This window comes from Dromiciops gliroides, chromosome 2, assembly GCF_019393635.1.
Source record: "Dromiciops gliroides isolate mDroGli1 chromosome 2, mDroGli1.pri, whole genome shotgun sequence".
Taxonomy (NCBI): domain Eukaryota; kingdom Metazoa; phylum Chordata; class Mammalia; order Microbiotheria; family Microbiotheriidae; genus Dromiciops; species Dromiciops gliroides.
This window is the reverse complement of record NC_057862.1, coordinates 543,496,320-543,521,408: the sequence shown is the minus strand read 5'-3', so window position 1 is coordinate 543,521,408 and position 25,089 is coordinate 543,496,320. Positions and strand designations below refer to the sequence as shown.

General features: G+C 40.0%; 1 protein-coding gene across 1 annotated transcript in view; it reads right to left on the bottom strand.

Moving 5' to 3' along the window:
* The window catches only part of PINX1 (PIN2 (TERF1) interacting telomerase inhibitor 1), a 118,911-nt gene extending 96,261 nt beyond the window's left edge, over positions 1-22,650 (bottom strand). The window contains exons 1-3 of the mRNA XM_043981019.1: positions 22,270-22,650; positions 8,734-8,955; positions 2,178-2,287 (exon numbers count right to left, since the gene is read on the bottom strand). Of these exons, the coding sequence (XP_043836954.1) occupies positions 2,178-2,287; positions 8,734-8,752 (129 nt within the window). The 5' untranslated portion in view covers positions 8,753-8,955; positions 22,270-22,650. The remainder of the gene's footprint in view (positions 1-2,177; positions 2,288-8,733; positions 8,956-22,269) is intronic.
* Positions 22,651-25,089: the final 2,439 nt, after the last annotated feature.

Below are 25,089 nucleotides of genomic sequence, written 5' to 3'. Positions count from 1 at the left end.
ACAACAATAATGATAAATGAGAGCAGCTTACATTTATGTGGTACTTTAAAGTGTGTAAAGACTTTACATGTATCATCTCATTTAAACCTTATACCAACTCTGTGAGGTAAGTCCTACATGCATATTCTCTCTCTTACCACAGACAAGGAGCTCAGGGGTTAAGGTACCTACTAATGGTCATACAGCTAGTATATACTGGAGGAATAATTTTAATCCAGATCTTTCTGACTCCAAGTCCAGCACTCTATCCACTAAACCATACTCTCTTTCACAGAATAACTCTTTCTAATGCCCTATAACAAATAATAACATATACTTATTTTAGTACATTTTCTGGGAAGACCCAAAAATGATGAAGGAAACCAGGTATATCATCACTAAGAGTGCAACTAACTGTTCTGTCTTTAAGTTCATTTAAATTCTGGTATATAAGTAAGGACAACACTAAGTTTTGAGAAGAAGTTAATATAGTCCACTTTTTTTTTGGTGGGGCAATGAAGGTTAAGTGACTTGCCCCGGGTCACAGAGCTAGTAAGTGTGTCAAGTGTCTGAAATTAGATTTGAACTCAGGTCCGCATGAATCCAGGGCCAGTGCTTTATTCACTGTACCACTTAGCTGCCCCAATATAGTCCATTCTTATACTAAAATGAGAATTATGCCAATTTACTTGGAGTTTAGGATAAATCAGTTACTACTCCCAAAAGATACTGATGCTTTCATTCAGAGGCTTAAACCTTTGAGCTAAACAAAAAGATTTTTTTAATTAATTTTTTTTCTACTAGCAAAAAGCACTTTTTTCCTCCCTCCCACACCCTTGCCCCAATTGAAAAAAGAAAAACAAAACCCCTGTTACAAACATGTCTATAGTAAAACAAAACAAAATTCTACATTGGCCATGTGCTTCCTATCTATCTACATATACACACAGACATACATGTGTATGTGTATATATGCATATTATACGTATATATGTACACATCTCTCATTTTGCACTGAATCTTTTGCCTCTCAGGAGGTGGGTAGCATGTTTCATCATTAGTCTTCTGGAATAATTAGTTGGCCATTATGCTGATCAGAGTTCCTAAGTTTTAAAAATTTGTCTTGACAATATTGCTGTCACATTTTTTTCTTTGTTGGAATCACGTCACTCTGCATCAGTTCATACAAGCATTCCCAGTTTCTCTGAGACCAAAATAGTAATCAATCACATTTGCACTCCTCCTTTCAACCCAATGTATTCCTTTTTCCCTTCTCTTTCCATTCTCCTTTTAAGATCATAAAAACAGAATTACTACTAGGCCTCTTATCTAATTGCACTCCCTCTATGATCCCTGATGATGATATGGTTCAGAGGGGACAATGTATCGTCTCCCCAGAGTAGAATATAAGCAGTTTATACTTGTTTATTCCCTTTCCTAACTAGTGTTTGAACTTCTAAGTTTCTATGCAGTGCTGGTCTTTTTATCAGGAATGCTTCAAAACCCTCTACGTTGTTAAAGATTTTTTTTTCCTGTGTAAGATTATATTCAACTTTGCTGAGTAAATCATTCTTGGAGATGACAGAGAGAGAGAGAAAAAGAGAGAGAGAGAGAGAGAGAGAGAGAGAGAGAGATTGATTGATTGATTTCTGGAATGTCGTATTCCAAACTCTCTGCTCCTTTACGATGAAGTCTACCAAATTGTGTGCGGTCCTGACTATGACTCCTCAGTACTTGAATTCTTTCTTTCAAATTGTTTGCAGTATTTTTTTTTAATTTGACAAGGAACTTCTTGATTTTGTCTATATTATTCCCAGGAGTTTTCATTCCCCGGCCCACCCCTCCCCTGTATTCTCACGAACTATTTGTTAACTGACTTATCTAAAATCAGTTCTTAACCTATGGGTAAGAACATAAATATATTCCTATCTATAAAGGTAGTAATGAAAATATTCTTCTATTTAGTAAACATTTATTGCAAGCTTATGTTAAATGCCTTTGTGAAGGGCTTGAAATGCCATGCTGAAGAATTTGTATTATACTGTATTTTAGAGGCCACTGAAAATTCCTGAGCAAGAGGGTGACATAACCAGATCTATGTTTTAGAAATATCAATTTGGCAGCTACATGAAGAATTCTGGAAGCATGAAAACCATACTTTCATAGTTGAAGGCTCCTTTTATTTTTTTCTAAAATACCTTTCCCTTGGACCATCCCATCTTCTCCAGCATTTTTTGGCCAAACTTGGAATCATCATTACTCCACGCAGTGTTCCTTGGATCCACAGACCATTTCTGCTTCCTCCGAGCTATAAGCAAAATGGAAAGCACATCTTTAGCAAATTAATCTCTAAACAAAGAAATGATAAATGAAATATGTAAATACATACAGCACAAAGCTTTAAAATATAACACAGGATAAATATGTCAACGCAACTGAATTGTCAAAAGAACTGAATTTTATTCCCATTTTCACCAACAATCAGAGCCAAACAAACTGCCAACAAATTGGGGAGATGAGGCACAGACACTGAAATATTCTGGCTCTTGGCACTTACAGTTCACCACCCATGTTAGGTACAGCTGCTAAGGCTGTTGGGAGGAGGCAGATAACTCACTAGGTGAACATAGGTCAAAGCTTGAATTCTTTAAAAAGAAAAAAGTCATGAAGTTACAAGATCAGAGACTTAGAAGTAAAAGAGGCCCTCGAGATCATCTGGTTCTTCTTTACTTAAGTAAATTTTCTGTGTTAAGGTCTGCACTGGTTTTATTCCTGTTTTTTAAATTAGCTTTAGGGATACAGCCATGGCTGGACAACAGTTCTTGTAAGAAAGATCTGGGGCTACAAGTTCAATACGAAACCAACAGAATGACATGGGAGCCAAAACCCTAATGCCATCCCTATGGTGCCCTACAAGGCAGTGTTCAGAGTGAAAGCACCCACCACCAGCTCTGCTCTGCTCTGGTCAGGTTGCTATATGAAATACTCTATACGGTTCTGAGTACCATACTTTGCTACATAAGCTGGAGAATGTTCAGAAAAGGATTTTTAAAAAGACGATGAAAGGACTGGAGAAGAGTCTACACAAGGGCCATTTGAAAGCATGGAGGAAATTCACCTTACAAAGAAGAAGGTTTACAAAGGACATGATTGTGCTCTTTGAATATTCGAAGGGCTGACACATAGAAGATTAAGACTTGCTATACTCTGACCCCAGAAAGCAGAACTGGGATTTTTGGGTGAAAGTGACAGAAAGGTAGACTGATACTTAATGGAAATCTTCCCAACAATTAGAGTTCTCTAAAAGTAGAATAGGCCACTCAGGAAGCAATGAGTTTCCTCATATGGAGATCATTAAGAAAGACTGGATGACCACTTGTTGGGGAGGTGGGAGAAGAGAGTCTTAAACAGGATAGCCTCTGAGGTCCCATGACTGTGATCTTATAGGAGGTCATAAAAATGGAATAGGATAGAAACTTTTTTAAAGTTAGTTCCTCAAAAATAAAATAAAATAAATAACCTTGGGGGCAACTAGGTGGAGCAGTGGATAAAGCACCGGCCCTGGATTCAGGAGGACCTTAGTTCAAATCCAGCCTCAGACACTTAACAGTTACTAGCTTTGTGACCCTGGACAAGTCATTGCCCCACAAATAAATAGATAGATAGATAAATAAATAAAGTTTCTTAGCAGACAGGCACATAAAAGCACACAATATTACAACTCAAAAGGGCCTACATATTGAAAAAGATGCACATGTAAAAAAAAAAAGTTACCTTTAGAAAGTCACTAATAATCTCTATAACATCCCTGCAATGAACAGGAACTTAGTAGAGAATTAGGACAGCATTTTTACCATTGCAGATTTTAGGAAAGTCAATATAATATAACTTCAAGCAGCCAAGGTAGAAAAAAATTGAGATAAACAGCATAAGTTTGTGCTGAGTTAGTTCACTGGGTAAATGTTTTGATATATAAATATACTGCTAGTCAGTCCAATTATGTTACCTCAATGCCAAGAGTGACCTTATAATTCCTGATACTAGCAACATAGTACATGTATTTGAAAGCTATCATCAGTGAAAAGATGTATAGTAATGCCTTCATTATTAGAAATTCTTAGGGAATAAGATATTCTGAATAGCCAAGTTTTCTCCAGATTGCTCATTTTAAGCATCAAAACTGTGTATATTTTGTTTTGGATAAAAACTTTTTAACGTGTTATATATTTTTCCCTTCTTTACCTTCTCCTGAAGGTTGTAGGTCCTTGTTTTGAGCATAAGTTACTATGCAGTTCTATTTTACAGTGATGCAATTGGGAAGAATGAGGTCAATGAGCTGTAAGAAAGGTTTTGCTTCAATACCAAATTATTCCAGGTTGCAGTACTCATCGAGTTCCTCTCTCTGCTTTATTATTTACCCCCTCCCTTGATATCACTGTTGTCAGTATATCTCCCTTCCCATCCTCCTTTGGTCTTTCTGACCTGTAGTAAGCCAGGAAATCAAATAACTGAACTTGTTCAAACTAGCTGTAAAATAAAAGTGGGCCCTGAATAAGGCTTGAGTCACTCTCCTATGAATAAAGTGCATGAGCTTTCAACTGCATGAACTTTTAAAACATCAATTACAGTCCTTCAGAAGACTTCTTTTTTTTTTTTGCATACTTCCCATTTCTTGCCTGTGTTTTGAATAGGAAAAGTTGCCAAATGGCTGTTCCAAATGGGTGAGATGCTATGAAGCCACCAAAAATGGGACTAAAATAATACCAAATGTTAGAAAAAAATTCAAATTTATTTTTGCTAATTAAAAAGCACCAAACTTGACTAAGGCTGGAACCATTTTTAAAAAAAAATTCCTAACAGTGACAAATATCAAGTAAAAGGTGAACCCAGTGGGATTGAACGGGGCAGTTTGAAGACACCTGATCATTACATTATGTCTAGCTTCACAGCAGCTGGGTGAAGCTAGAAATAGCTGTCATTGTCTATGCTTCAGTTTCCTCATGTATAAAGCAATGCTAATGCTGGCCCTGCCTAGCACACAGGGATGTCTCAATCACAAAACAACTAGACTATAAGGAGAACACCTTGAAACATAAAAGTCTAACATGGTGCCTTGTAGTTACAGAGAGGATGACAGGGGTTCAGATTCTTCCTCTGAAACTAGCTGTGTGACTGTGAACAAATCTGTGGGCCTTGGTCTCCAAATACGCAAAAGGAAGATGCTAATAATGCCTGTGGTATCTGACTCATTGTGCTGTTGTGCAAACAAGGCATCGTTCTCAAGCCCTTTTACCAATCTTCAAGTGCTATCGAAATATGAAGAGCACCTGTAATTAATGTAATATAAATGTCAAATACCATTCTATAAAATCTATGCAATTCAGGCCCTTTAGCAGGAGGTCCAGTGTTGTTAGCTAAGTAAGCATGCAGTGAATGAAGCAGGACAAAAATTCTTCCACACAGAGCTACCTATCTATATACAACCCAAGGTAAGTGGAACCAGCACTAGGCAAAACTGTCACACTGGTGAGTGGCCTCCCACCCCTCCTTCCTTTCCAGAGGCCCATCTAGTCAGGTATGTGTGAGAAAAAAGCCAAGGGTTTCCTCTCTTTGGACATTTAAAAGGAAAAAGGGAAAGGATGAAGGACTATTAACAGTTTAGGCTTAGTAATAAAGGAACAAGTTCTCCAAATTATGTTTTTCCTTAAAAGCTTGTTCTACACATTGACATGTTAAAATAGTCTCATTAAATGTTCATTAGTCTCCCTTGTTTTCTACCCAGTCATTCTTTATTTTCGAAATTCAGAACTTAGAATTATTTTCTAAGTTTTCTTTTTTTTCCCAACCTTTATATACAATCTTTATTGAAGTTATACAAAAAGAATCCCCAACAGTGAAAAAATACATTATATACAAAAGCATCGTCGTTCCAGAGAGGGGGCCTCCCGCCCCGCTCTGGGAGGTTCATGAGGTGCTTTGTATGGTGGCAGCTTCCCGCTCAGTTGGCATCTGGTTATTTTCGAAGTTTTCCAGATCTACCTCTAACCCATCCCAGCATCTTTCTGTAGACAGGACAAGAAAAAAATCTTTTGCAGCATCCATTTGTCTTTGCTCATTCTTGTTTTTTAAGACAAAACTCAGTTATAAAGAATGACCTGTGTGTGTGTGTGTGTGTGTGTGTGTGTGTGTGTGTGTGTATACACATACACACATATACATACACATACATATATTCTATTACAGTACCTAATACATTGGCAAGTCAATGTTCTTAAAAATTAGAGATTTTAGAATTAGAATGTTCTTAAAAATTAGAAATTTAACTTGAAACTAAAATGTGGTATTTACAGCTGTTTTGCAAGTTTAGATTGGTAATTTCAGCATTATATCCCTTCACACAGTGCCAAGCACAGGGTAGGTTCTTAATAAATGATGATTTGATTTTGTGTCAAGTGGTATTGTGAGGGTATTCTTTGCCATTACACAGGCACCACTGCCACCTGGTGACAATTTTCTTCCACTGCCAGTTCATGACTTGTTTAACAGGCTGGAGTACCTCCCCCACTCCCTCACTTTTTCAACTCCCTTTTATGGGTCGTCTTCCCCCCTTAGAAAGTAAGCTCCTTGAAGGCAAGGTCTGTTTTTCTTTTATTTAAATTCCCAGCCCCTAGAACAGTGTCTGGCACATAGTAAGCATTTAATAAATGCTTGCAGACTTTTTTTTTTTTTTTTGCGGGGCAATGGGGGTTAAGTGACTTGCCCAGGGTCACACAGCTAGTAAGTGTCAAGTGTCTGAAGTTGGATTTGAACTCAGGTCCTCCTGAATCCAGGGCCGGTGTTTTATTCACTGCACCACCTAGCTGCCCCTCTACGGACTTAATTTTTTTTTTTTAATTTTCACTGTTGACACTTGATTGTATCCTATTTCACGGCACTGAGAGGACTGGCACCTGTGGTGTGAGTTCTTGTTGAAACCTTTCCAGGGCTGCTCATCCACCTTTGTTGTCCAGCTCCACCCAGCTCTCACCTGTGGCTACAAGAAGCTGTAGCATGTGCAGCAGCCACACTCCAGTAAAGTTGTCTCAGCAGACAGGCTAAACTAGGTTGAGGGTAACCAACAGGTGTCAAACCCATCAGTGAATTAAGGGGCTGCCTACCCAAAGCATATTAAGACTTGCCCGAGAGGGAGGGGCAGATGAGAACAATCTATTCAAATGGCCGTGAAGGCAGCTGAAGCAGGCACCGAGGAGCAGGTAGAGTTTGGTCAGGCATCTGCCATGCTAAGGTCTCCACTGCATCCCGGGCCATCACCAATCGTCCTGACTTTTGTCTACCTACTGGACTTCAATGACTCAGAAAGAGAGAGTAATGCTGAGGTCTTCTGCAACTCTGCCTCACTTAAATTCAATTCATACACAAGTCAAGACACCACCCAGTGATTTCATTGGTCCTCTTCGAAAAGTAAAAAGAAAAAAAAGACAAACAACACTTTAACACCAAAGAGGCAAGGCCAGTGGATACAAAACAAACCTTGGGGTAGCCCTGGGTTCAATTCCTGTCTCTGCCACAGTCTGGCAGCATCAAGTTATTCACCCCATCAGGTGCTCCCAGGCAATTCTTTTACGACATACATGTGCAGAGGGAGTTTCTCACTGGGACTTCCCTACACCAATGAAATCACAGGTCTAATAAAGAAAAGTCAATCAAACACTCACTAAATCCTTGGGGCTGTGCTGGGGTCCTGGGCACCGCATTAGGGTTTTGGATCCCATGTCACACAGTTGATTCATGGTGAACTTGTAGCTATCCCATGATACACTAGAAGAGGCAGCATTCAGAATTTCGGAGCTAACAGTTTTGCTCTGCTATGGACGGGCTACACCTGGAATACTGGGGATACCTGCCCCTCACATCAACAAATCCTGTCCTCTAGTAGTTTTCATTGGACCGGGTCACCCGACACGACAGTAGTGCCAAATAATCTCAAGGGGGAAGAGAGTGCTGACAATCCCGGTAGGGGAGACCGGAAAAGGTATGGATCTGTCTACAGCTTGTTTGTACATAGTTGTTTGAAGCTGTCTTCCCCATTAGACTGCGGGGCTCGGGATCAGAGACTGTCTTTTCCCTTCCTCTGAATCCCCAGTGCTTAGCACAGTGCCTGGCACATAGTAGGCACTAAGTCAATGATTCCTAAACGGCGCACGCCAGACCTGGGGCTTAAACCCAGACCTTCTGCCTCCAAATCAACAAATTCACAATGTGACTAGGGTCACGACTACAGCTGGCATTAACATAGCGCCCTGAGGCTTGAAAAGCACTTTACTTCTGTTTACAAGGACACCGGGAGATGGGTGCTATTATTCCCATTTTACAGATGAGAGAACTGAGGTAGAGGAAGGTTAAGTGACTTGTCCAGGGTCACATGGCTGGTAGGAGTGCGGCAGGATTGAGGTCGGGTCATCCTGGCTCCAGGTCCAGCGTCCAGATCCACTAGGTGCCTCAGATGTCAAGCTGGGTAACTTTAAAAGAAACAACAACTTTAAAAGCTCGCACTACAATAGAGGCCAGACGCCACACGGGGGACAGAGACCACCACGAGGCATGAGAAGGTGCCGCGACCACCGACGGGCTGGGATACACAGGAGAGCCTTCCAAGGGCGACCACGCGTGGACACCAGGACCTCTGCGCGACCACGAGCCCACGTCCACTCAACCCCAGGGGCGCCCCCCCCCCAAAAAAAAAGGGGAACTCACGTTCAGCCAGCATCGCCATTCTGGAGGAGTACGGGCGCCGGCACTGGACACGAGGCCGGAAGACAGACCCACTAAGCCCAAAACCCGCCTCCGGGATCCCGAATGGCTCAGACAACACCGCACCGCACGCGGGTTCTAAAGAAACACCGGCAGTGGCGGCGCGGCCTGATGACGACACAGGAACGCGCCGACCTCACGCAGCAGTCAATGGAAGGACGGGGCCTGAAAGAAGGAGGAGGGCGGGGTCTGAGAGAAGGAGGAGTGGCGAGAGGCAGTGGAGTGAGAGGCTGGATGCTCTTTATCAAAGACTTTGAGCTGAGAGAGACGTTAGAGATCTTTGAATTCACCCCCCCCACCCCCCTTATTTTACACATGGGGAAACTGAGGTTAAGCGATCTACTCGAGGTCAGACAACAACTAGTAATAATAGCTAGTATTTATATAGCACTTTTTAAGATTTTCAAAGAGTTTTACAAACGTTTCAATTTATGCTCACAACAACCCGGTGAGGGAGCTGGTGTAATTGAGCCTGTTTACCAGATGAGAAAACTGAGGCCGACTGAAGTTAAGTGACTTGACCAGGGTCATGCTGCTGAGGCAAAGTTTGAACCCAGTTCCATCTGACTCCAAATTCAGTGCCTTAATATATATCCACTATGCATTAGGTCAGTGGTACTAATAATATCTCTCTTTTATTTATTAGTTTGTTTTGTGGAGCAATGAGGGTTATGTGACTTGCCCAGGGTCACACAGCTAGTAAGTGTCAAGGGTCTGAAGCTGGATTTGAACTCAGGTCCTCCTGACTCCAGGGCCAGTGCTCTATCCACTGTGCCACCTAGCTGCCCCCTCTCTTTTATTTATTGATGGAAGATTTTCCATTTAGGTTAAAGATCCCATCTGATTATGTACTTCACAATAACCCTAAAGTAGGTGCTCTTTTTATTATGTTTATTTTACAGATGAAGAAACTGAGGCTTATTCAAGTGACCTGCCACATACAGTTAGGAAATTGTCTGAGGTAAGATTGGAATCCAGGTCTTCCTGATTCCGAGGGTGGTGATCCATCATTTAGAGAGGAGCCTGCAGACTGATGGAGGAGGAGTGGGGTCAGTCATAGGCTGATGTTTTTAATCCCTTGAACAAATACGTTAGTAACACAACAACAGTAATTGTCCTCTAGGTAACATTCCAAACCTGGCTGGCATGGGTTTTGAACAGCTCGGCGCCGTCCCCGGAAGCTGGGACGCTGGTGATGTAAGATCTAGGTAGCCAGACTCTATACGGCAGCGCTTCTAAGAAGCAGTATCTTAGATTTAGCAGAAAGAAACTGACCGACAGAGATATGGGGCCGGTGGCTCAGGGGGGTAGCCATCTAGTGGACAACAGCTATATTTCACTTACTTCTTAGATAATCTTGTGGTGGTGGTTGAGTTCTTCAGTCTTGTTCAATTGTACTTTGATCATTGTACTTCAGTTCTGTCCTGGACTTTGTGACCCCGTGGACTTGTCCATGTTTTTCTTTTTGTTTTTGTTTTTTGGCAAAGATACTGGAGTGCTTTACCATTTCCTTCTCCAATGTGTTGCTATTTTACAGATGAGGAACTGAGGCAAATAGGGGTTAAGTGATTGGCCCAGGGTCACACAGCTAGTGTCTGCAGCCACATTCGAACTCAGGTCTTCCTCATTCCAAGCCCAGTGTTCCATCCCGTGTACCACCTAGATGTCCCAGATAATAAATAGAGCAACAAATTGCTTTTCTCTGGGCTTAAGTACATCAGCTCATGAGTAGATGTGGTTTACTGTCACTAATGCAGTATTCAATACAGTCCACCAGTTTAACACTAGCTGAAGTTTAGATATCTACAGAACACCTCTAAGTGACCTTTAATGATAATGAGAATGTGAAGCTGACCAGATGCTTTTGAACAAGCAGCCTTTCCATACCCATCAAATCTTATCATGTGAGCCATTATACTTTGCTAGTTATAGATGGGGCTAGCAACAGCTAGTTATTATAGGAAAATATGTAAGGACAAATCTAGAGAGATAAGACAAACACTAAAAGGTACATATTCAATTCAGTCCAAGAAATAATGTATAAAGCATATACTACTGCCTCACAATCTATCAGATCCTGAGTTCCTTGAGGTCAGAGACTATCTTTTGTTTCTTTTTGTATGCCTAGCACTTAGCACAGTGCCTGGCACAAGGAAGGTACTTGGTAAATGTTGATTGATTGATTGATTGATTGATTGATTGATTGATTAGTACCAGGTTAAGTCCGATGGGCCATCAAAAATGAAAAAGACTTCCTGCAGGAAGGTGTAACATGTACATAAATACAGCAGAAATAAGAATGAGACACGTGCAATTTTTTTTGGTCCAGACTTGAGTTTTTATTTGTATAGGGAATTCTCTACCCCACTATGGAAGTTCTTTCTTCATTAACTTATAGTCTTAGCTGCTTGGGGACATTAAGAAGTTGTAACTTGCTCACGGGCACATGACTAGTCTGTGCCAGGGACAGAATTTGAATCCCTATCTTCCTGAGCCTAAGGCCTGCCCTAGAATCATGCTATGATGCCTCTCAAGGCAAGGGCATGGGCAAGGTAAATTGTACAGGCCTGAATTATGGTGGTAGCAGTGAAACTACTATCTTCACTATTATCTCTTGCAAGAGATAATACAGAGACTGAATAAACAAGACTTGGCAATTTATTGCATGAAGAAGAATCAAAGTAAAAGATTCAAGGATAATGCTGAGGTTACAAGCTTATGTGACTAGGAGGTTGGTGGTACAATCAAAAGAAATGATGTTGTTTGTCCTTTGTTCTTGAAGAAGACCATGATATTGGGTGATGCCAGGACTTGCAGTGAACTAGATTTAAGTGAGGGAGGGCTGTGCAAGGTCATCAACCTCACACTCTCTCCTCCAGAGCCATCTGGGTCCAGTGGCAAGATATATATCAGGATGATTGGGGATGGCTCTGGATGTTTAAGGCAATTGGGGTAAAGTGACTTGCCCAGGATCACTCAGCTAGTAAGTGTCTGAGGTGAAATTTGAATTCAGGTTCTCTTGACTCCAGGGCCAGCACTCTGTCCATCATGCTACCTAGCTGCCCCAACAGAAATAGGGAAGCTAGGGGGAAAGGCAGGAGTTTTTGGTAGGACATAGAAAGGAAGATGAGTTTAGTTTCATATATATTGGGTTTGGGGCATAGATGGAATATTTAGGTAGAGATGTACAACATCTGTTTAAAAGTTTATGGAGGGGCAGCTAGGTGGCGCAATGGATAGAGCACCAGCCTTGGAGTCAGGAAGACCTGAGTTCAAATATGGCCTCAGACACTTGACAACTTAGTAGTTGTGTAACCCTGAGCAAGTCACTTAACCCTCATTGCCCCGGGGTAAAAAAAGTTTATGAAAGAGACTGAGGATCAAAATAGAGACTTGTGAGTCACCTACATAAAAGTGATCATTGAAACTATGGAACTGGATGAGATTGTTAAGGGAAAGAATGTCTAGAGAAGATAGCTGAGGATGAACTTAGGGAGAGGAAGTGGAAGAAGATTCAGTGGAGATCTAACAGTTTTTGGTTTTTTTTTTTTTAAGAAATAAGAGATTTAGGATAAAGCAATGTCACAGAAATCAAGGCAGGAGAGGATAGGAAACTATTAGATGCTATGGAAAGGAGGCTAAATGAGGACTGAGAAGAAGTAATCCCATTTGGTAATTAGTTACCCAGTGGAAAAATTGGAGAAGGCAGTTTCAATTGAGCAGTTGATCTAGAAGTCAGGTTGCAGAGAGTTGAGAAAAAAGATATGAGGATGAAGTAGGGGTAGCCAGCATAGTCTACCATTTCTAGTTTGACTAGAAGATGAAGGACAATAGCTTGATAAGGTAAGGGGATCAGGGGTATTTGAAAAAGTCTCATGCTTTCCTTGAGGACAGGATGGCTAAACTAGTAAAATGGCCAGCCATAGTAGTCATAAATAGGGAGGTATTGTTCATCCTTCATTGTTTGTAGAGGCCTCATGCAGAACCCTTTATGTTGTTGTTATTGTTCTTGTTGTTCATCCTTTGTTCTTGAAGAGAACCAATGACATCACAAGGGTAATGTCTTGATTTGTTTGTGAATTGAATTTAAATGAGGCAAAGCTGTACAAAGTTATCCTCCAGAGTCATTGCAGTCCAGGATGCAATGGGTGACCTTGGCCTCATGGGGAGGTATTAGTTGTTGTTTGGAAGAAGACTGGCTTTTTATGGCCCCAGAGAGAAGAACCAGAAACATTTGGTCAAAGGAAGTTGTAAAGAGGAAATTTTAGGTCCAACACGATGGGGCAAACTTCCTAACAATTACAGCTATCCAAAAGTAGAACACACCGACTCAGGAGGTAGTTGGTACCTGCTGCTAGAGGTCTTCAGAGCAAAGGCTGGATGGCAATTTGTCAAATGTTCTGGAGAGCAATTTGGAACTATGCCCAAAGGGCTACCAAACTGTGCATATCCTTTGACTCAGCAATACCAAAGAGATAAAAAAGATAAAGGGGTGGGGAAGGAGATAGAGGATCTATATGTACAAAAATATCTATAGTAGCTCTTTTTGTGGTGGCAAAAAACTGAAAATTGAGGGGATGCCCATCAATTGGGGAATGGCTGAACAAGTTGTAGTATGTGATTATAACAGAACATGATTGAATTATAAGAAATGATGATAAGAAAGGATGCTTTCAGAAAAACCAGGAAACACATGAACTGATGCAAAGTGAAGTGAGCAGAACCAGGAGAACATTGTACACAGTAACAACAATATTGTACAATGAAGAACTGTGAATACAGTGATCCAAGACAATCCCAAAGGATTTATGATGGAAAATTCTATGCACCTCCAGAGAAAGAACTGATGGAAACTGAATTCAGATCGAAGCTTACCTTTTTTTTAATCTTTCTTTTTTGTCTGTGTTTTCTTTCACAACATGAGTAATATGGAAATGTACTTTTCATGATTACATAAATATATATATATATAAAACCTATATCAAATTACTTGTCTTCTCAGTGAGGGGAGAGGGGAAGGAAGGAGGGAAAGAATTTGGAACTCAAAAATTTTTTTAAAGAATATTAAAATCTTTTTATGCATAATTGGAAAAAATAAAATATTTTTAAAAGACAGATGACTCCCTCCCCTTCACTGTATGAAAGATAAATGGGAGAGGCAGGAAATTAGGAGACAGTTTCAGTTGTACAGCTCAATCAATCAACAGGTATTAAGGTCTATTATGCTAGGTGCTTAGGGATACAAGTACAAAGTACAATCACTTACACACAAGGAGCTAACATTCTAATGAGGAATCCAATAAGCATATATCCAGTCTTATCCAATCCAACGTTATTGAGTGCCTCCTATATGCTGGCACTGTGCTAAATATATATGTGTGTGTGTGTGTGTGTGTGTGTGTGTGTGTGTGTATACACAGACATCCACATATATATAAAAACATAAATACACATTAATAAATACAAAAATATATAGCTATTCAAAATACAATTATATTTACTTACATATAAGTAGTTAAATACAAGGTAGTTTAGGAAGGAGAGCACCATCAGTTGGTAGGTTTGGGAAAGGCTTCATGCAGAAAATGGTTCTAGAGATACATCTGAAAAGAAGCCTTACTCTATGATTTAGAAGTAAGAAGGAAATGCATTCCAGGCACAGGAGACCTCCACTCCAAAGGCAAACGTTAGGTGGTCATACCTAGAGTCAACCCCTGGCAAACAGGGCCTCTACCCTGCTCTGACCAAAAGTTTCTGACTACCTCTAAGATCTGACACCCCCCCCCCCATTTCCCAGCAATTTCCAACCACCATTGCTTCTGGGCAGAGATACTTCCAAGGACATTTCTGCAACCTTGTTTTTAACACTCCTTTCCTGAAGTTCAGCGGTTCTATGTTCTATACACTCTCCTATTTCCCATGACTGTACCCTATAAAAATCCCTTTTTCCCCTACCTCCCTGGACATCACTGTGTAAATACAGCAGCATGTTGTCCTGGATTGCAGTTCCTTGACCTTGAATAATTCACTTTCTTTATTGATCACTTAGTGGGTCTGAATTTTCCCAGGTTGAGACTAGACTAGTTAGATGAGTGTTAAAATGACAAAGAGTAATGATGTCGAACTATTTTATAGAGGTAAAATTTATAGGACTTGGTGCTGGAATGGTTATGAAGGACAAAGGAAAAAAAAATGAGGATTTACTCCAGAGTTTTGCAACTGTGGAAACACAAGCATGTCTTGCACATTCATAGTAGGAGCCTTTTAAAAAAAAAGTGTGTGTGTGTGTGTGTTTATCAGTGAAGGGAGCACCTAGTGAGAAGTTTAAGCTACCATTGCAGAAACCTTCTGCAAATTACAGTCTTACACAATTACCTGGGGCATTGAAAAGTTAAATGGAATGTATCAGAGGAAGAACTTGAACCCAGGCCTTTTTGACTCAGGCAGGTTCACATCTACTTTCCCAAACTGTTCTCAGTAGGAGCCTAATTATTGTTTATTGAAGTGAATTATTAAACTGAAAAGCACAGGGTTGGAAGAAAGACAGAGTAAGGAGGAAAGATCTAGCCCCATGTATAAAATAGAGTAGGATAAAATTAACCTAAAACAGAGCAGGGTAGCTCTTTCTCATATTATCTAATTATTTTCCATTTATTCTACCTTTGGGCTTGCTACTCTTAATCAAGTTAAAAAAAGTGTTCTCCTACCCACGCTTATCTCGAATATCTTTATTTGATCAAATCTGCTAAGTACAATGCTCTTCAACAAAAGTAGTACTCAAGCTTTTTCAGTCTCCAGACTGTATCAATAGTAAAAATAATAATAGATAACATTAATATAATACTTCAAGGTTTGCATAGTGCTAGAAGCAAGGAACAGGTTTCCCAGCATCTCTACATGGGGAAAACATTTAGAGGTATTCTGAACATATTCCTCATTACACATGTATCAGGATTGCTAATGACTAGTTAATTTCAATTTTTTAAAAAGCGTTGAATATGTATCTTAGTAAATAACAATTTGCTAAGTGGCTGTTCAGTTTTAGATTTGAAAATATGTTTTTAAAAAAGAAAAATCCCCTGGGGGCAGCTAAGTGGAACAGTGGATAAAGCACTGGCCCTAGATTCAGGAGGACCTGAGTTCAAATCTAGCCTCAGACACTTGACACTTACTAGCTGTGTGACCCTGGGCAAGTCACTTAACCCTTATTGCCCCACCCAAAAAAAATCCCAATTTTAGCATTATTTTCATTTTGAACTAGTCTCTAAACCTTCTGTCTACTGTTCCCAGACTATCAGTAGGCTAGAATCTAGATCACATTTTGAGAGCCAGTTGGTATTTTTCCATTGAAGTGATTCATGCAATATTAAGAAAACCTTTAGATGGCAGCCTCAAAGAACCCTTTCCAAAACTCTAAACTGAAGCTGGAGAATCACTGATCCAGAAGGGACTTGGAAAGATCACCTGGTCTAGCCTCTCCCCATACCTTCAGGTCAGTGAAAATTAAACCTGGGCAGAGTTCATTTACTTCATATAGATGCATAGGGGCAGCTAGGTGGCGCAGTGGATAGAGCACTGGCCCTGGAGTCAGGAGTACCTGAGTTCAAATCCAGCCTCAGACACTTAACACTTACTAGCTGTGTGACCCTGGGCAAGTCACTTAACCCCAATTGCCTCACTTAAAAAAAAATAGATGTATAAAAAGAAATTATTATATACAGCATTGAATATTTACAACATTTCTAATACCAATGCCAAATTCTATCAGTTTCTTTACAAAAAGTTTTATAAAATAGTAAATTTTCATTCTTTTCTATTTTCATTCTTTTCTTTTCACCCCCTTTACAAAGAGAGACATCCCATTTGGGGATATACATTCCCCTGAAGTAATTCCTCATTATCCAACTCCAGTTACATCATTTTTATGTACCATATAACTATTACTAGGCTACATTATTACAAAACTCCTACATATTTAGGCAGCTAGGTGGCAAAGTGGATGAACAGTTAGACTTAGAGCTAGATTTGAGTCATATCCTGCCCCAGATATTAAATAGCTGTGTGACCCTGGGTAAGTCATTTAATTCCTCTTAGCCTCAGCGTCATCAACTATAAAATAACGTTAATATTAGCACTCATCTCACAGGGAAATTGTGAGAAATAACTAAGATAACCTACATAAAGAGCTTTGTAAGCCTTAAAGTTCTATATAAATGCTACCTATCATTGTTGTTATTATTATTTTGTGACCCAGGTTAGAGGTAGTGCTATTTGAAGTACAAAGAGAAAGGGTCAGGAAGGGATATAAATACCAGAGACAAGAAAGGATAGAAGGGGCAGGAGGAGAGACAAAGCCCTTGCCTTTACTTATGGCCAGTTCGGTCAGCCACGCTCCTTAGAAGAGATATCACCATCATTGTCATCGTCGTCATCGACCCACAACAGGCTTTGTTTATAAAACCTGATCCTTATCTGGTCCATTATCTCTAACCGGCCACCAGAGCACCCTCACTATAACCCCCCCCACACACACACATACACTCACACTTAGGCCTTCCTACCTCCATCAATACCCTTTGTCTCCCCCACAAGGCTGTACTGTTGCTTGTTCCTGGCCTTTCCTGTTTTTCCTTCCTATGGAAACTTACCCATAACATCCCTTCAATGCCAAGCTTTCAGTTATTTCCAAAGTGACAGTTGTTTAAGGCCTGAAAGAGGGGGTTGGTTATAGGACTTCTCTTTTATGTTTAGGACTTACCTCTATTTTATTCCCCTATGCCCAGAAACAAACTGGTGTCATTAAGGTGTAGTGCTTTAGCGCAGGGCAAGAAGATCATTGTACAATCCAATGCAACAGATAATTATCAAGGACATATTGTATAGAGAGCAAGATCTTTGCCCTTAATGAAGCAGACAGTCTAGTAGTGGAATATGGCTGACCGAAGACAAATTTTTGGATGGAGCTGTGATCCCACTGGTGTCAGCCACTATTGCAGATCATAGCCCTTCCATAATTGTTATCCCTTGAGATTCATTTTGATGTCCTTCCATAAATTCTCCTTAAAGGGGTCACTCAACTCACTCAGGATTTCCACTGTTTTTTGTTTTAAATTTTCAAGGGTACGAAAGTAATATGCTAATGGGCGGAGCCTTCTTATATCCACTATGTAATTTTGGTTCTTTTGAGACGGTAGTTTTCCAAAATAGCTCATATTTCTAGAGTATTTTAGTACTCTACTAGTTAAAAGTTTATAAAGCACTTTCCCCTTCAGTAAATTGTACAAGTATTATTATTTCTATTTTACGAATTAGGACACTAAAACTCAGAAAGATTAAATGACATGCATAGTCACACAGCTAGTCTTAAAGATGGGATTCAAAGCCAGGATTCTACTGACTCCCAAACCAGGTATCTTTCACTACACCCTTCACTACACTACACTGTCTATCTCTGTTTTACAAAAGTATAGATTCACTGGTATAATATTGGTTTCAAAGAGATGTACTTTTGTACACTAAGCAGCTAAGGATAAATGAATACACATTCATAATTTCCCAGTTGCATTCTAGCTTGATCATTACTCAACTCTATGTTAAGCTCATTGTATACTTGCAGCTGCTGTCCAATACATATAAACATATATAGAGCCCAGAGTCAATAGGAAGCTACTGGAGTCCTTTGAAAAAGGGAGTGACGTGATCATATCTTTGTTTAAGGAAAATCACATTGGTAGGATTATGGAGGAGGAACTGGAGTGGAAAGGAGAACAATTTGGAAATCACTGCAATATTCTGGGTGAAAGATAATTAGTACCTGAACTAAAGCAGTAGCTGTAAGTAAAGTGAAAAAAAGGTTGAATGTGAAAGATGTTTTGGAGATAGAAACAGCAAAGTTTGGGGGCTATTTGGATATGCAGCATGAGGAACAGTAAGGAATCATGCTGAAAAAAACTTGCTTCATATTTTACAGAAAAAAGATTGAGGCCATTCACTGTGAGCTTCCTCTTCTCACTTCTACCTTATCTCATATCATTCAGATACCTTCTGCCACTATCTCCAATTTCACTATCTCACAAAAAGAGGTGACTTTACTCCTTATAAAGGCTGATGCCTCCACCATTCCATCCAGTTTCCTCCAAAAGATTGCCCCCTCTGTCATCCCCACTCTTCAATTTCTCCCTCTCTCCCAGCTTCTTCTCTACTGCATTCAGACATGCCCTTGTCTCCCCTATCCTCAAAAAACCCTCACTTGATCCATCTTCACTATCATCTCTATCTCTTCTTCCTTTTGTTGCCAGACTCCTTGAAAAGTATGGCTACAATAGGTGTCTTTACTTTCTTTCCTCTTACTTCTTAACCCCTTACAACCCTTAAACTCATCATTTTGTCAAGCTCTTTTCAGAGTTACCAATAATCTTTTAATTGTCAAATCCAATGGCCTTTTCTCGATTCCTATTCCTCTTGCCCTCTCAGCAGCCTTAGATACTGTTGATCACCCTGGTATCCTTGATATTCTCTTTTGATTTCTTTTCTTTTAAATATTCATTTATAATTGAACATCTTCAGAAATTCAAGTTTATCTTTTCTCCCAGTTAATCTAAATAGTCAAACTTGCCCTCTTTCTCCTTTGAAGGGGAATTTCCCAAATGGTTTTATCTACCTATTCTGGTGTGTGTTCTACACTGTGAACAGATTCATATTTTTTCTTGCTTCATCCACTGTTCTGAGATTGATAGTGTTAGCATCTTCTCAACTCTAATTCTTTAGACCTTGAAAGTATCAATCAATCAACAAGCATTTATTAAAGGCCTACTTTATCAGGTGCTGTGCTAGGAAATTCAATGTCCTCCTTCTCTACAGGAAGTTGGGTTCAGGGACAGTATCCTTGAACTCCTTTCTCAGACTTTATGCAAGCACAAGTCTACTACTGCCATGTTCTTTTGCTGCCTAATGCTCAAACAATCATTGAGAGTTCCCTGTGTACTGTTATTATCTTTAAATAACAGCTATGTCCTATAATCTCTTTTTTTTGTTGTTTTTGGGTTTTTTTGGGGTTTTTTTTGCAGGGCAATGGGGGTTAAGTGACTTTCCCAGGGCCACACAGCTAGTAAGTGTCAAGTGTCTGAGGCGGGATTTGAACTCAGGTACTCCTGAATCCAGGGCCGGTGCTTTATCCACTTCGCCACCTAGCTGCCCCGCCTATAATCTCTTAAAGTGGATTGGGGATTTTCTTAAATTGATTCCAGACTTCTATAATCAATCTCCTTTACATAAGGAAAACTAGGAAACCTGCAAATGATTTTGGGGTTTGGGGAGCATGCTAGTGACTGAAGAAAATAGAAAAGGCCTGTCAAAGAAGGTAGCACTTGACCAATCTTTTAAAGGAACTAAAAATTTCAAGACACAGAGAGGGAAGGTATAACATTCCAAAGAGGGAGACAGTCTGTGCGAAGGCAGGAGATAAATTGTCATGCAAGGGGAACAGCTGATAGGCAAGTTTAGCTGGAACAGAGTACATGAAGAAGAAAGATAAAGTGCAGTCAGATTGTGAAGGACTTTAAATTCCGGAACAGGAGTTTATATTTTATCCAAGAGGCAATAGTGAAGCTTCTTAAGAAAGGGAATAGGACTTGGTCAGACCTATTCAGTTGTGTTAGAAGAGGAAGAGACTCGGGGGCAGCTAGGGGGCGCAGTGGATAAAGCACTGATCCTGGATTCAAGAGGACCTGAGTTCAAATCCAGACTCAGACACTTGAAACCTTGACACTTACTAGCTGTGTGACCCTGGGCAAGTCTCTTAACCCTCATTGCCCTGCCCCTCCCCCCCGCCAAAATAAAAGAGGAAGAGACTGGATGCAACAAGACTAATTAGGAGGCTGTTGCAACAGTCTGGGTAAAATGTGATGAGAGCCTAGGGTCATTGTTCTATGAAACTGATGGAAGAGATGATGAGCAGGTTGAATTGACAAGATTTGGCAGCTGCTTCCCTACTCTGCCCAGCGATGGGTACAAGTTTCATGATTTTCTGCATTGTTTAATTTTAAATTCCTTCACTATCCTCTATGTCACAGCTATGTATAAGGACAAGGATAAACTAAATACTTTAAGTTTTGGGTTTGTTTGTTTGTTTGTTTGTTTTGCGGGGCAATGGGGGTTAAGTGACTTGCCCAGGGTCACACAGCTAGTAAGTGTCAAGTGTCTGAGGCCAGATTTGAACTCAGGTACACCTGAATCCAGGGCCGGTGCTTATCCACTGCGCCACCTAGCAGCCCCCACTTTAAGTTTTATATACACATACACATATACATATACATATACATATATACATATATTTACACATACACACACACAAAGAAAAAATTCAGGGAGGAAAAGGAAAAAAAAATCCTGATGATTCTTGGAGCTAGAAAAAGTGAGGTTGTCCTTGTAATACAAATACATTTCTATATATTTTAGATAATACTAAGTAAACAATGATAATTATGAGCAATTACAAATATATCAGTTATGGATTGAATCTAACTACTGGAAGAACAACACCTAATACTTCCCTTGGTTCATTAATTTTAAACCTAGCACTGTTGTTGTTCAATTGTTTTCCAGTCATGTCCGACTCTTTGTGACCCCATTTGGGGTTTTCTTGGAAAAGATAATACTGTGGTTTTCCATTTCCTTCTCCAGCTCATTTTACAGATGAGAAAACTGAGGCAAACAGGGGTAAGTGACTTGCCCATGGTCACATAGCTAGTAAGTGTCTGAGGCCACATTTGAACACAGGAAGATGAGTTTTCCTGATTCCAAGTCCAGTGCTCCATCCACTGTGCCACCTAGTTACCCCTTAAACCAAGAATACACCTAGGTAATGGATTGGTGATCATGTTTTACATGAAGCTTGTTAGTTTAGAAGCAGGGTTGTCTTATCAGTTGAAATGTACTTGAGTGAAGAAGGTATCCTGAGAGAGTTTCATGCTTAAAGAGCCAAATTGCACAGACCCCCATCTCCCCTAGGTAAGTTACCAAAAGTGATTAACTGGTGCTGTAGTGTTCTTGTAGATTCTGTGGTGTGGCTTTACTAGGACTTTTCCAATTCTGACATGAATGTTCCAAGTCTACAGTATCTTGAAACTCAAAGAGGTCACAATTATGCATAAGATGAGTTCTAGCTACTTTCTTTTGTTTTTATTTGTTTTTATTTTTTATTTTTATTTTTTTAGTGAGGCAATTGGGGTTAAGTGACTTGCCCAGGGTCACACAGCTAGTAAGTGTTAAGTGTCTGAGGCCGGATTTGAACTCAGGTACTCCTGAATCCAGGGCTGGTGCTCTATCCACTGCGCCACCTAGCTGTCCCTTGTTTTTATTTTTAAATCATTTATTCTGTATTGTGGAATAGAAAACAACTTAGCATGGAAATTCCCTAAAATTTTCAGTTTAAAAATTCAGGTTTCCATCTGTTTTCACTGTATAATTAGAGCCACCCACCTCTCTTCAAGCCCAGGAAATCTCGACTTCCACCAGCTTCCCACTGGTGAAGTCTTGAAAAACTGGAAGTGAAAGAGACAAAAATGATTCTTGTCCAGAAGTTCACAAAGCACCAAAAGTAGGATACCAATATTAACTGAATAGTTCATTGTCAAAATTTCAAATGGAATCTCAAAGAACTGTTTTATGTGCTACTGATGTATAGAAGTATCAAAGATGTATATGTTGGGGCAGAGCTATGCAGTAAAGGGATAAAGCTACTTTGAGAATAAAGGTGGAATATATAACAGATTAAATCCTTTTTTCCTAAATCCCAAGTTCTTACATAATATAGGATTTCCCAGAATGTATCTTGTGCTTTGAAGGGGGAGGAAAATTAACAAAAATCAATTATTTCTTAAGTGAAATGATACTTGCTACAGGACATAGACTATGCACCGCAGAAAGACATGTTCTTTTCCCTAAAAAACAAAAACAAAACCAAAAAACCCAACCCTCAGAATCATATAATCATGGAATATTAGGAGTAGAAGGGACCTTAAAGACCATTGAGAGGGTTCCTCCCCAAGAGTGCCACAGCAGGGGTGGGTGAGATATTTTGCAAGTCCTTATTCCCTGGTTCTATTGTTTATGGCTCATTGAGAGAAAACATAGTACCATGGAAAGAGTGTCTGATTTGGATTCAGAGGACTTGAGTTCAAATTGTGCTCACTTTAGTACCTGTGTGACCTTGAGGGAAATGAATTCACTTCTCTGGTTCTAGTTCCTTATCTATAAAATGGCCTGACTAGATGACTTCTAAAGTCTCTTTCAGTTCTAATAAATGTAATAAAGCCTCATCTGGCTGAAAATTTCTCATTTCTTCTTAGAGCCTACAAATTATTAACCAATCTTGTTTCTCTTGGTGATTCCATCAACTCCTATAGGTTTTATTATTTCTATGCAGATGACTCCTAAAAGTACATATCCAGCACTCATATCTCTCTGAGTTCTAATTCTACATCCCCAGAGAGAAGGCAACACATGTTTTAAGCTTTACTATATGCCAGACAGCTAGGTGGTACAGTGGATAGAGTGCCAGGCCAGGAGTCAGTAAGACTCATCTTCTTGAGTTCAAATCTGGTCTCAGACACTTATTAGATTTGTGACCCTGGGCAAGTCACTTAACCCTGGTTGCCTCAGTTTCCTCATCTGTAAAATGAGTTGGAGAAGAAAATGGCAAACCACTCTAGTATCTTTGTCAAGAAGTCCCCAAATGGGGTCACAGAGAGTCAGTTGTGACTGAAAATGATTCAACAACAGCTCCAAGATTGTGAACAAAAAGAAAAACAGTCCCCACTTTCAAGGAACTTATGTTCTAATGGGGGTGAGGATGGGGACTCGGGAAGGGTAGAAAAGTCACCCCCACTGGGAGAGGAGGGACATGGTGCTAAAGCCCTGAGAGTCAGAAACAGAGCTGGGAGGGGAAAGGCATGTTGGATAGCATGAATGGAGCAAACTTGCCCTCTTTGCTACCACCACCATCAACAACCCTGACCAACTGCTATTTGGCAGGTCAATAAGCCCAAGAGCCCTGGGAATACTAGCACCTCCCCCTCCCCAAGAACCACTGGATCTGCTTCCAGCCCAGCACAGCAACTCCTGTGGAGAAGGAGCCTGCTACCCCACCAGATGTCAAACAATTGCCATCAATAAGGCAGGCAAATCACACTAGTGGAAGCAGCAAGGCACTGTTGGAAAGCTAGGAGATGAAATGTCAGGCAAGTCAAACTACCACTTCCCTTCAGACCCATTTGGAGACAGCCCAAGATAACAGAAGAGCCCTAGGAACAGCAGTGATCTGACAACTGCTCCTGCAGGTACTGCAGCCTTTTCCTCCTCGGCAACCACAGTTCTAAAGACCTGGAAAAGAAAGGCCTCATCACTAAAGTCCTTGCAATGTCAAATAGTTCAACATCAACAGTGGATATAGTTTTATCAGTGGAAATAACAATCCATTAGATTGTAAGTGCCTTGAAAGCAAGGACTTTCTTTTCCCTTTTTTTGTATCTCTAGTGCTTAACCCAATGCCTAGCACATATTAGGGACTTGATAAATGTTTATTGCTTGCTTGTTTGAAGAAGACTGATTACTAGCTGATAAGATTTGGCAACTAATTGGATATGTGGGTGTGGGGTGAGTGAGAATGTAGAGTCAAATATGATATCAAGGTTATGAAAACCTGGGTGAGGAGAAGGATGGTGATGCTTTTACCATGTCTTTTCACTCATATAAGGCATCACCCTTATTCAAGCCATAATAATTTCTCATCTGGAATAGGCCTGCTCTCAAGGATATTACTCTGTTCTTCATAAAATTTCTTTACCTCTTCTTCCTCTGCAGAAAATCAGAATTAATTAAATTAGTTAATTAAGAATTCTTACTACATTCTGGTTAATTGAGGCTTCACTTATACTTCTTTATGCCTTTTGGCACAATAGACAGACTTCCAAAGAGTTTGTTCATTCTGTTCTTGCTCCATTCAATCATTTAGAGAAGCAACACAATCTCTCTTTTTGGTAACAGATTGTTTTATTAACATGGCATCCTGAAAATGACATAAATACAATACCACCTACGTACTACTACGTACTGCATCAAATATCACTTCACTAAGAAGTTCAAGAAAATGCTTAGTTAGGGCTGCTTTAAGAAATGTGAACACTGTGGTTTCTATTTTCATATTAGTTGCAAAAATCAATTCCTTTATTTAAAGGGTTTTTGTTTCCTACTGGGATGAATGACAAAATTCAGTAGGAGGACTTCATTAGATGAGAAGTA